The sequence below is a fragment of the Pezoporus flaviventris genome, unplaced genomic scaffold (genome assembly GCF_033815535.1).
Source record: "Pezoporus flaviventris isolate CSIRO_AGI_PZ_B2104156 unplaced genomic scaffold, CSIRO_AGI_Pfla_v1 ptg000036l, whole genome shotgun sequence".
Lineage (NCBI taxonomy): Eukaryota > Metazoa > Chordata > Aves > Psittaciformes > Psittacidae > Pezoporus > Pezoporus flaviventris.
Genome location: NW_026892584.1, coordinates 4,250,782 through 4,263,805, shown reverse-complemented (window position 1 = coordinate 4,263,805; position 13,024 = coordinate 4,250,782). Strand labels below are relative to the sequence as shown.

General features: G+C 41.9%; 1 protein-coding gene across 1 annotated transcript in view; it reads left to right on the top strand.

The window, feature by feature from the left end:
• Positions 1-12,160, top strand: part of MICAL2 (microtubule associated monooxygenase, calponin and LIM domain containing 2) — a 118,505-nt gene extending 106,345 nt beyond the window's left edge. Inside the window, exons 35-37 of the mRNA XM_061464237.1 lie at positions 6,548-6,647; positions 7,863-7,936; positions 8,851-12,160. Coding sequence (XP_061320221.1) covers positions 6,548-6,647; positions 7,863-7,936; positions 8,851-9,035 — 359 coding nt within the window. The 3' untranslated portion in view covers positions 9,036-12,160. The remainder of the gene's footprint in view (positions 1-6,547; positions 6,648-7,862; positions 7,937-8,850) is intronic.
• Positions 12,161-13,024: the final 864 nt, after the last annotated feature.

Below are 13,024 nucleotides of genomic sequence, written 5' to 3'. Positions count from 1 at the left end.
TTTTATTAGAGGTACGCAGATTTTGAAGTGTAAAGAGGAAACATAAAGAAAAAAAAATTAAAAAATGCCTTATCAAGAAAACAGGAAAAAGGGAGCAGTAATTCTCTGTGTGTGTATGGGACATACACATACCTACAATTGTGATGTTTTTACTGTCGGTAAATTAGATCAAATTTTGATGATAACTTCTGATGGTGGCATATGAAGACCCCAGGTACTAATGCTGCATCCCTGCACTGGGTGTGGGAGAAGCCACAGCTGGCATGTCACAGTTAGAACTGCTCCAGCAGTCACTTTGCGATCAGATTTTTTTTATCACCGCTCACTGACCTGGAAGATCCCATGGGAGCACATCAATTATTGACAAGTTTTAATGGAATCAGGCAGAAATCAGACCAAGATTGCTCTGCCCTCTCCTGCTGTTTAGCTTCCCATTTCACGGTAAATTCAGATTGAGGTCAAATCCTAGTAAGAAATTGCAGAACTGCACCAAAACGAGCACGACTCTTGCCCTCAGTATGAGGGCCCATGCAATTCCTCCAACACTGGCAGGAGGATGACTGTGCCTGGTAAAGGCACAGAAATGGGCTGGTGAACATCTAACATTTCCCTTCTGCTCAGGAGGATTGCTAAAGGGCTGCATTGAGCAAAGTCATTGATCGCCTAAAGGACATGGGCTTTAAACTGCTGTTCTTGAGTGGAGTCAGCTCCTGGCTTTCGTGTTAAAGTGATGGACAGCTGAAGCAGTAGAGGCAAGAGGGTAATTTCTGGGGCTGACAAAAAAAAAGAGCATTTCAAAATGACAACAGAAAGGCATCCGAAACACTGCTGAGCTGTCCAAGGCTCTGCCTCTTTTACCACTTGCTGACCTACTTTTGTAGCTGTCATCACTGGAGCTTGAACCTGAGACCTTTGGGCTTATATCTCAGCACCCTCAGTGCAGTCCATCCACAGAAGGTGCAGTCCATTCACAGAAGTCTCCATCCACAGAAAACAGCCAAGCTTATTTATGGGTGGGTTATGCTTGGTTATCTAGCAGTGTGATATAAGGCTGGAGGAGCAGAGAGCTGTGTTCTCCTGCCTGCTGGCAGTGCCTTGTTTTGCTTTGTCCCAGGTCCAGCTGGCCCTGCCTCCAACACACAGTGGTGGAGTGTGCAACTACCATGTCCTGAGGCAGAAGCACAGGCTGGCTGTTGATTTTATGCTTCTGAAGGGGCCAGCGTGTCACTTGAATTGTTGCCTCAACCTGGAGCAGTGTAAGATATTTGCTTCCTACAAGTGATCACTATTTTGTGGCAACAGATGGCAGAGGGGCAGAGCAGACATTGTGGGAGGTGTGTTTGCAGTGCTATCACTGCTGTAATTCTGCATCAAGGGGTGCTGGGGTGGGTTTGTTTTGTGAAGAAAATTAATGGAAAATGTGAAGTGATGAGCATATTAAAAAGGGCAGCAAGGAAAATAAACACATATGTACTCTGATTTGCGACTTGAAAACACATAGGGTTTCTTCATTGCCAAAGATTTTTGTACAGACAGCATTTTAGGAGCTTTAAAGGCCCTCACCTGGTGAAAGAAATCCCTCCTTCTCTTCAGCAAGGCAGAGTTAAGCTGTGAGATCTTTGGGAAACAGACCATCTGTCCTGGGTTCAGCAGTAGCAGTCATTTTTCTCCTTCTTAGTAGCTGGTGCAGTGCTGTGTTTCTGACTTTCAGCCTGGGAACAGCACTGATAACACCGATGTTTTTAGTTGGTGCTCAGTAATGTTTACTCTGACCAAGGAGTCTCATGTTCTGCCAGGGAGGAGGGGAAGCTGGGAGTAAGCAGAGGCAGGACGCCTGACCCAAACTAACCAAAGAGGTATTCCATACCACAGCACATCATGACCAGTATATAAACTGTGGGGAGTTACCCGGAAGCCCCAGATCACTGTTTGGGTCGGGTTGGGTATCGGTCAGCGGGTGGTGAGTGGTTGTATTCTCTTCCTTTGTTATTTCCCTTATCATTATCATTATTGGTGGCAGCAGTAGTGGTTTGTGTTATACCTTAGTTACTGGACTGTTCTTATCTCAACCCACGGGAGTTACATTCTTTCGATTCTCCTCCCCATCCCTCTGGGAACAGGGGGAAGAAGAAGGTGGGGAGTGAGCAAGCGGCTGCATGGTTCTGAGTTACCGGCTGGACTTGAACCATGACAGTTCTTTGTGGCACCCAGTGTGGGGCACTAAGGGTTGAGTTAATGACAGATCTGACCAGAGTGTGTATGATCATATTTGTGATAAGCATTCATTGTTTTGGATTAATAGTCACACATCACGATGCTGATTTATTGGCTCTCGGAGTTGTTGCTCTTGATCTCACAGTTTCAGCATGTTGTACCTTATTTACAGCCGGTATTTGCTGTGTTAGTGTTTATTGGCTGGGGAGCCTGGGTTAAGGCTCTTGTTTCACTGTACTTTATGGTAATGATTTGTAATACAATAGAATCATTGATCATAAAACTGGTCTGGCTTGCGTTCCCAGTGTGGTTACCACCTCTATACTTCGGGAGGTATATAATGGAAGTGTTTAGCAATTACACATCTTTTTTTCCCTCCTTGGGTGGTCAACCTATGAAGGAGACATTTCTTTACATCCCAGCTCCCCCACCGGACTATTTAGAGCATCATTTGAGAGTTCTGATAGTTTTGAATGGCCTTAGAGTACCCTTGAGACCTGCCTGCTGATTGTGATGGGGATCACCATGTTGGCACTCGCACAGAGTGTGTTTTACCCATGGCCATTTCATCTGATCTCAAAAGTTAAGCAGAATCGGGTTTGGGTCTTGTCTAGGGTTAGATGAAGATACAGGAGGACCAAGAGATTTTCCCTGAGGCTGGACAGTCATGAGTGGCAGGGTGTGTGGGATAGTATGGGCAAGTATCTAGGCCAGTAGGCCCCTCCAGTATTTTGGAATTTCACTATCGAACAACTGCAAAGTCCAGAAGAATTAGTAAAACGCTTAAATAAGGTGTGTGGTCATTCTGGATGTACCAGAGAGGGACAAATCATGGCAACATGCTCATGTATGTAGCCTACGCTTACAGAGCCCTGTTCAACACTGTCCAACATCTTCAAAGGGAAAAAGATGTTTCTGTATCCGTTGCAAAGCAACAGACAATGCAGCTACTACAACTCCAAGTACAACAGCTACACCAACCCTACTGACAAGTACAGCAGCTACTCAAACTCTGCCTGCAACAGACAATGCAGCTACTCCAAGTACAGCAACTACACCAACCCCAGCGACAAGTACAGCAGACTCCGACAATGCAGCTGCTGGTGCTACTCAACCCCCAAGCACAGCGGCTGCACCAACCCCAACAACAGACACTGCAGCCACTCCAACCACAGTGATAGTCACTGCAGCTAAACCAAAGGACCAATTCATGCCAATATCAGTTGCCCCTGTACACAAGGGGAAAAGCAAACAAGAGGCACAAAGAGCAACCCATACAGTGAAGATAAAGAACCAGTGCACTTATTTCATGGGACAGCATCTGAACAAAAGTAATTATGTGAATCAGAGGAAGAGGAAGAAGTGACTTCTCGACCCCAGATCTCACCTGAGATACGGAATATGCAAAAAGATTTCACCCATCATCCAGGGGAGCACATCATCACCTGGTTGCTCTGATGCTGGGACAACAGGGCCGATGGTCATGAACTAGAAGGTGGGGAAGCCAAGCGGCTGGGATCACTTGCTAGGGAAGGGGGAATTAACAAAGCAATTGCAAGAGAGAAACAGTCCCTCAGCCTCTGGAGGCGGCTCTTGGCAGGTGTGAGGGAAAGGTTTCCCTACAAGAATGATGTTATGAGTCGTTCGGCCAACTGGATCATGATAGAGAAAGGCATCCAATCTCTGAGGAAATCGGCCATTCTAGAGATGATCTATTGTAGGCTGGATGCTGGGAATACATCCATAGATCCAAATGAAGTTGAATGTACATGACCCATGTGGCAGAAATTTACATGGAGTGCACCACCATTATATGCACATTCATTGGCATCAATAACCTGGTATGACGTAGCACCACCAACAGTGGATGAACTGATTCATCAACTCCAAGAGTTCGAAGACAATCTCACCCCTTCCATCATTTCAGCTGTGGAAAAACTGTCCCAGGAGTTAAAACAATTGAGAGGTGATCTATTTGATCTGTCCAGTTCCTTATGTGTACCAGCCCCTGTCTCAGCTATAAACTAAAGGCACCCTACTGCTCAAGAGAGAAGATATAGGAGGTACAGGCCACAGGCCACCCTATGGTTTTACCTGCTGGATCAGGGAGAAGACATGAGAAAGCGGGCTGGAAAACCTACCTCAGCTGCGGAGGTATGCATGCGTGAATTGAAGAGGAGAGCAAAGGTCAAGGATGATCATCCCATGAAAGCTGCAGCTTCAGTCTCTGGTGAGCAGGTTCCCAGATGGAGTGGAAGAGTTGATTTTACTCCAGATCCTGTGACAAAGAATCCTAATCCCTGTCTACAAGATGTAAGTGACCAATATTGTGATTGCTATTCGAGGGGCCCTGCCTCCAGCCCGGTGGAGGTAGGGAACAATTGGATTTACTGGACTGTGTGGATCAGATGGCCTGGCACATCAGTCCCACAGGAGTGTAAGGCTCTAGTAGATACTGGTGCACAGTGTACCCTGATGCCATTAAGCTATCAAGGGGTGGAACCCATTTATATTTCTGGAGTGACAGGAGGACCCCAAGAGTTGACTGTACTGAAGGCTGAAATCAGCCTGACTGGGAAGGAGTGGCAAAAGCACCCTAATGTAACTGGTCCAGAGGATCCATGCATCCTTGGCATAGACTACCTCAGGAGCAGGAGAGGGTACTTCAAAGACCCAAAAGGGTACTGATAGGCTTTTGGTGTTGCTGCTTTGAAGACAGAGGAAATTAAGAAGCTGTCCACCTTGCCTGGTCTCTCAGAGGATCCTTCTGTTGTGGGGTTGCCAAAGGTCAAAGAACAACAAGTGCCAATCGTGAACACAACAGTGCATGGGTGGCAATATCGCACCAACCGAGACTCCCTGATTCCCATCCATAAGGTGATCAGCAAGGAGTGATCAGCAGGACCTGCTCACCCTTCAGTAGCCCCATATGGCCAGTGCAAAAGTCTGACAGAGAGTGGAGACTAATAGTATCGTGGCCTGAATGAAGTCACACCACCATTGAGTGCTGCCGTACCGGACATGCTAGAACTTCAGTATGAACTAGAGTCAAAGGCAGCCAAGTGGTATGCCACGACTGATATTGCCAATGCATTTTTCTCAATTCCTTTGGCCAGAGGGCAAAGATTTCGGAATGTCACCAAAGGAGGAGGTGGTGCGTGCTGAAGAGGCCCCACCATATAATAAACTGTCAGAAAGTGAAAAGCAGTATGCCTTGTTTACTGATGGGTCTTGCCGTATTGTGGGAAAGCATCGGACATGGAAGGCAGCTGTATGGAGTCCTGGACGACAAGTTGCAGAAACTGCTGAAGGAGAGGGTGAATCTCTGATCCAAACTAGCCAAAGAGATATTCCATACCACAGCACGTCATACCCAGTAAATAAATGGGGCAGTTACCCGGAAGCCCCAGATCATTGTTCGGGTTGGGCTGGGTATTGATCAGAAGGTGGTGAGCGGTTGTATTCTCTTCCCTTGTTATTTTCTTTATCATTATTATTATTGGTGGCAGCAGTAGTGGTTTGTGTTATACCTTAGTTACTGGACTGTTCTTATCTCAACCCACGGGAGTTATATTCTTTCAGTTCTCCTCCCCATCCCTCTGGGAGCAGGGGAAGGTAGAAGGAGGGCAATGAGTGAGCAGCTGCATGGTTCTGAGTTACCAGCTGGGCTTCAACCACGATACCATCTCATGTTTCACGTCTGTATAGTGCCTAACAGTGATGCACTGGCCCAAAGTGTTACAAAACCATGAAGTAATAGAAGAGTTACCCTGTCCCACAGCCTTTCCTGTCATTCAAAGCAGATGCAGATTTAGAGGCCAGTTGGAAAATGATCAGAAACTTGTGGATTTGATTGTGTGTCTGATGCCCACTCACTGGAAACAGGGACTAAGTTGATACTTGCCAGGATGTACATCCTGAAGTCCGGTTGCATTAATGGGATTACCTATTTATACATATAGTTCAGCTGCTGGAGTCCAGTATCAGCAGAGGAACTATGTTGTCAAAGGCAGAAGTAAGAAAAAGAAAAAGTGCCCATTAAGAAAAGAAAGTCTTGAAAGGAAAATCTTAACTGCCTGAACAGAAGTGGTTTTAAGTCTAATGCATCTTTAACTACAACATATGCAATAAACTACATCATTCAAGCAAAGGTAGACAAGAATGTTATACCTGTTATACCCAGACTTTACTGATGTAAGTTACACACAGCAAAAAAAATCTACATTTGAACTCACGTAGGCTTACCAATGGGGACTATTTAACATGAACTTAAGTGGTGAGTGCGTTGGAAAGAAAGCTGGTAATGCACACTTAAGCCTTTTATTTTAAACAGATTCAGGCACAAAGGATGAAACTCAGATGCTGCATGAATGGTTTGAGCTGGTCCTGGAGAAGAATAAATTAATGCGTTATGAGTCTGAGCTCCTGATTATGTAAGTGAGGACAAGCATTAGTACTAAAGATGGGGAGGGGAGAGAGGAAGAGTGTACTGAAAATACACCTGAACACCCTGTTGTGTGCTGCAGTTTGAGACTGTTGTGGAATAAATGTACCCAGAGTAGCTACAATCTGTTTTGAACACAGATTTTTAGTTGAGCCTTCCTTGTCCTTCACTCTCACAGGGGTTCGTTTATTTCAATCTTATAACATGCTTTGAAACAATATAGCATGTAGACGCTCTGTATTTACATAATGTGCGTCTAATGAACTTTCTTCTGTGAAAGAAAAGCAGTCTGACAAATTTATCTCAGGTTTCATTGGACATAGGGGAAAAGATCTAGGAATTCACTACAGCAATGAAGCAAGCAGATGCCCCAAGCAAATAAAAACTGCCTCAGATGCTCACTGTAGTTGATGGAAACAATATAGGCTGTAGCTCTGTTGCCTCACCTCACCTCCTTGGAAACGTGCTCAACAGATAAGTGGAGGTGACTCTCAGCTATTTTCTCCAGGATTTCTGGACCATGTGGGAAGGCGATGAGAGTTATTACTCACCCCTGGATTTCACACCAGTGCAGGCTGCTTGTTGCCATTTATCATTTCCATATCACTCAGCACCCAGTGCTGTGGGCAGTAATGCAGACCAACCATTAGTTCCAGCTGCACCCCAATTTCTCCCCAGCTGATGCTGTTGGGGCCAAACCTCCTCTTTCCTGTTCAATTGTCATTGTGTGTTGCAGTAGTAATGCTTCCTGCTCACACCGTCTGGAAAAGCAGTTACAAAAGCAAAAGCAGGCTGCTTTTGTCACTGCAGAACGCAAAATGTTGTCTGGATGCGTTCACATGTGTTAATTCCCTTCCTTCAGGACCCATTCCTGTGCAGAGAGCCTGCCAGGGCCCTTCATGTCGGGGGGATCATTCAGTCCTATCCAGAATTACGTTGTGGGTGCCACCAAAAAGCACAGCTGGCTAAAGCATGAAGTGTTGCAGTGTATGAGAGAGCTTAATCTGATATATAATGCAAAAGGTGGTAGTGGTACATCTGGCATTGCTGTGGCAATGTAGGCATGGGCAAACTTTTTAGCCTTGATTGCCCAAGAGGAGAAAACACTGGAAAACAGAACATGGAATCTCTTGGTTGAAATAATATTAACGTTTATGTCTTTATTGGAAAAAAGCTCTTTTAATGTACTTTTTGTTGTACCTAGAGCCCAAGAGCTAGAATTGGAAGACCACCAAAGCAGGTTGGAACAAAAACTGAGAGAGAAGATGGCCATTGATGGTAAGTCAAAGGGAAGTATATGTTCCAGGCCACAGTGAGAGGCCATGCCCGTACATACCTGTTTGCTTCCAGAGGAACAGAGTTGCTAAGGCTCTTCCTCCACTTCTCTTCTGCAAGGGCAGTTCAGCCAGAAAAATGCAACGTGAGAGGTCTTCTCAACTGACTTCTAGTGAAGACAGCTAAGCTAACCTGCCCAGTTTTACACTGAACTGGATCAGAAGCACTCGCACATGTAATTGCACTAATTGTGTGTGCAGGCAGCAACATCCAGCTAGCATGCAATGATGGGAAGCAGTGGAAAGTAATTGTTTCAACCACTTAAACACGAAAGAGGTTATCTGGTTTTGTGCCAGCTGTAGCATTACTGGTTACCACAGTATTTTGGAATTGCTTTCAGATACTTTGGGTTACAGTTTAGGCTTGCCCTTTCATTTGATATTAGAAAAGAGAACATGGGGAGGAGGAATGGAGGAAGAAGGGGAGTTAAATAGCACTTGAATACCCAAAAATAGCCTGTCATGTTCAAAGCATGCAGTTTATAAGCCATGGCAGTTTTCAATGCATTTTCTGAAAAACACTTTTCATTTTCTTACAGGTACTACATTTCATGGTTGGGCTTTTTATCTTATAAATTAAACTCCAGTTTTTGTAAATAAGTTGTGCTCTTCCTATGCATTCCAGTCAAAGCTTTGCTAAAAGACCTACCCTAGCCTTTAGGAGCCTTAATGGTCAACCTTAAATGTCCCAAATGCTGGAGAAATTTTCCCTGGACTGTAACATAAAAACCATTAACTGCTATTGACTTAATTTCTCATTGACTATAATATTAATTCAAGCTGCACGCCAACAGTTAAAATGTAAAGTGTAACAAGTGTGTTATCTGGATTTTGACCTCTTGTTTTGTGATCTTTCAGACAGCCTTAAAGACGAAATGGATCTGAATGAGGAGGTTGAAATTTTTACTGAGATGATGAAAGTGGTTGAAGAAAGGGATAAACTTGTGTCTACCTTAGAGGAGCAGAGAGTGAAAGAAAAAGCAGAAGACCAGCACTTTGAAAGCGTTATATTATCTAGAGGCTATCAGCAGAGCAGGATTTAGACAGCCACATGCAAATAAACATGATTTCAGCAATATTCATAATCGTGGAGATACAGTATTATGAAAAATGGAGAAATTCAAATTGAAAATCAGTTTATTTGGGAAACATGTTGCTTTCTTATCAAAAGTGCTTAAGCAGTTCTTTTGCATATACCAGAGTGAGTCATTTCACTATCAGCTTAAAGGATCACGGGAATACAGAATAGGACTGAATTTACCTCTCTGATGGGCATCAGAGTCTGTGAAAGGGAAATCAGAGCTCTGTTGTTTTCTTGGAATTTTATTTTAATGCTGAGAATAGAGTTTCTGAGAAGCATGGTGACATAATTTAGTATTTTTGAGACAACGTTACTTTCCATGTGTTTATCTGAATCTGTATGTGGTTTTGTTAATATTTTGGCACAGCCAAGCCATGGTGAACTATTTAAAGGTCAGAAAGCAAGCATCACATAAAAACAAGGTTAGTCTGTATTTCTGGTGGAGGAAGTGTCATTTGATTAATAACTACATATAAGCACTCATTAAAACTACTGTAAATGCAGTATCAGAAATTAATTTTCCAGGTATTTGCAAGTTTTAGTGCACTGTGTATTTTTGAACAAGTTAAAGCAATATTAAATCCCTACATTTTGTACAATGGTAAGGGATTATCAAAGGGGTTACTACCCTTAAAACTGTTAAATGCTCAAAAAAGCTTTTGTATGTCACAGATTAAGGTCTTTAAAATATGCTAAATGATAGTTTAAAACTAATAATCCAAACCCAATTAGTATTTGTAGGGTAGGCTTTACAATGGCTTGATAAAATACATTGCACGTAGTATCATAGGGTGTGATGAGTTAAAAATCTCCCTGAGAATAATTCCTCAAAAGGATTGCAAAAACAAGTGTTGATTTTTTTTTAATGTCAACATCTGACAGAAAATATTGTGGGTATATTTACACTACATCTATCTTGCTGCTTAAGAACACACGCATATTTTTTGCTTAAAGGAAATATCTCCTGTCTTCTCTGTATATGTGTTTGTAGATATTGGCAAAGCGTATGTGCAGGTTCTCTTTAGTATTCTGTGTAATTCAAGTACTTTATTAAATCTGAGATAATTCTGCAATTTAAGATTGGTAGTAGGTCCAACTGTATGTATGATGCACTAGATTTTCAAAGTGGAAAAAACAAGGAGAAACTTAGACTTTCTTTTTGAATATCACTTTACCTCATGCACAGAGAAGATTTGATATTCTCATTCTTTCATGAATGGTACTTATTCGCAGCAGTTGCCCAGGGTACAGGCAAAGCTAGAAGCATTCCTGTTACAAAAGCTTTAAGCTAAAAAACCTCTTGGTAAGTATTTGTAGAGTAACAGACACACTGGATCCTGTCACAACAATTTATGAATTATCTTAAGTTTTTGCTGTATTGTAAGAAATTTACCCTTTCTAAAGATATAAGCAAGATTTTACTATTGACCACAGAAAAATAATATACCTCTATTAGTGCAAGGAATATATGACTGTTCCTCAATATTTATGTATTTATATTTATTTATTAGACTGTTTAAAGAGGATAAGAGTGTCTGGTTACATTTTACAGTTTGGATGTTGTCTCTGATTTTGATACGTAGATGTGTATTTCTAACAGCTATGTATAGGTAATGGTGTGCATTGTAGAGTAGATAGCTTTATCGATTCGGTAAATAATTAGTAAAAAAATATGAATTAAGATTTTAAAAATATGTTCTCAGTTACCATAACTTGAAGGGATACCCTTAAAGCATACCATGTAGGGCTTTAATAGTAAAATTTGTCTTTCAGCACAGTGGGAAGACAAAGCAGAATCCTTAAATGTGTTCCAAAATTACCATCAGACTTTTTTTTTTTCCTCTGTCATTCATAAGCTAAGCATACCTGATCTTCAGGTTACATTTTTATTGAGATGGATTGCAGCAATTGATTTTTAAATTAACTCTATTACTTAAGATTGACACAAAGTAGGAGCAGGCAGAGCAGTAATAAGTATTTTAATTTTCTCTGTTGAGGTCTGCTTGTATTTCCAGTTTTGTGGAGAAAATTTATGGATTTTATCACTGTTCCCAGAAGCCTCATGTAATCATGTAGAGCAAGACTGTCTGGAACATTGTCAGTTCACTGTAGAAGATGGAGAGCCATAATGCTTTCAAGGTATTTAGTAAAAGAAAAAAAGCAAGCAAACTTCTTGATGCTTTGCACGGAAGGGGAATTCAGCAGAAACCTCCAGCTATATCAGTCAAAGATTGGTTTTCTTCACCTTGCTTTTACAAACTAAAAATTCCATTCACCTTAGTGCTGCTGCCATGAAAAGAGGAAGAGGAAGGGAATAATTAGAGAAACATGATTGCTCTCCTCTACCAAAGTCCAGTCTGGTCACTCCAGGGAGGTACACATGCTGCAATCAGTAAGGTTCAGGTTGCTCTGCATTGTATTTAAGCCCTGAGATTTCAGTTTACAGCAGATACTTGTTTGGCTATAAGACCAAATACAAAAAAATGCTTTCCTTTTAGCTCCAAAGATTTGAGTTCTTGGGAGTATTAGAGTCAACAGAAGCTGAGGGCCATCAGCATTTTGTGGACCTCAAGTATATTCTTTGCTAAAAAGATTATTTTCTGGATGCCATGGAGTCATAACACGTGTCACCCAAAACTGTGTCCACTCTTTGGTGGAATAAACCTGTCAGGCAACTGTTACCTGCCTGATAGGAAGTACTTCACAAGATTAGATCCAGAAATAAACCATTCAAGTGATTTAAAAAAAAATAAGCTCTTAAGTCCTTTAAAGCAGGTCTTCATATAGTATAAGAGTAGAGAAGCAGGTTAAAAAAGAGAAGCTATGTGCACTGTTCACAGGTCAATTTAATATGGTTGGCTTGTATTAGAAATGTATTTAAACATTGGTTTGGTTATGAGTCTTCTTGCTGCTCAATCTTTTCTGTAAATTGACTTGTTACCCTGTAATAGATTTGTTCATTTTTAAGTCCTTAGAGCTGTCATTTTTTGGTATAGTGTGATGTGCTGGAATGTATTGAGTATGTGTAAATGGACTAGATGTGAACAATTTTCTATTTGAAAAAATAAAATTATCTCACTCTCTGAAGTCCCTGAATCATTTCCATAGCAATTTTTCTCCACCAATACCTACAATGTAATAGTGTGTGTCTAGGAAAGATCCATAGGTAAGAAATAATATCAGATTCTTAATCCCTGTACTGGTAAGTAGATCATACCATCTTGCAATTCACAGATTCATGTTATAGTTTAGGAATAATGACACCCTGAAGGTAGACAGCATTCAACTCCACCTTTAGCACAAGAGGTTACAAGCTCCATAATGTCAACAACTTCCACACATTCTTACGCAGGGATTCACAACTTAAGTTCCTTAGGCGTGACATGCAAATTAAAACAGCTCCTTGAAGACCTGAAGGAAGTGTCATTGTGTGGATCACTAAGAGTTGGTGATCAAAACCTTAACTGCCAGTTTATATCTTCTGTTGACTTTACCTCTGTCAGGTCACCTCATTTTCTTGCTTTCTACCAGAGCAAAACAATATGCTGCTTGAGAGGAGGGAAGTGGATAAGCAAGAATTAGGGCTTATGTTAGTGCCTGTACCACTGTCCCCTGCTCAGTGACTCTGAATTTACCCTCATTTTCATATTCAGAGGACAGATGGACGGCTGCTTCTCTTCAGAGTTCGAAGTAACTTTTGGTGTATTTAAACGGAGGTTTCTCTTCTACTGTCTTGTCCTTTTGCTTCCATCTTGTGTGTCCCAGAGGCAGATGTGGTGGTGACTCATCTGATAATACCACACATAAGTTTTAGGACTGTACAGGAATTACCTGCCTTCTGGGTTCATTAGAAGTAATATGTAGAACTTTAACCCATGTTCAAAACCTTGCAGCCATGTTGATTTCTCAACCAGCTGATCAATAGCTGGAGAACTTGAATGGCCCTGGAGT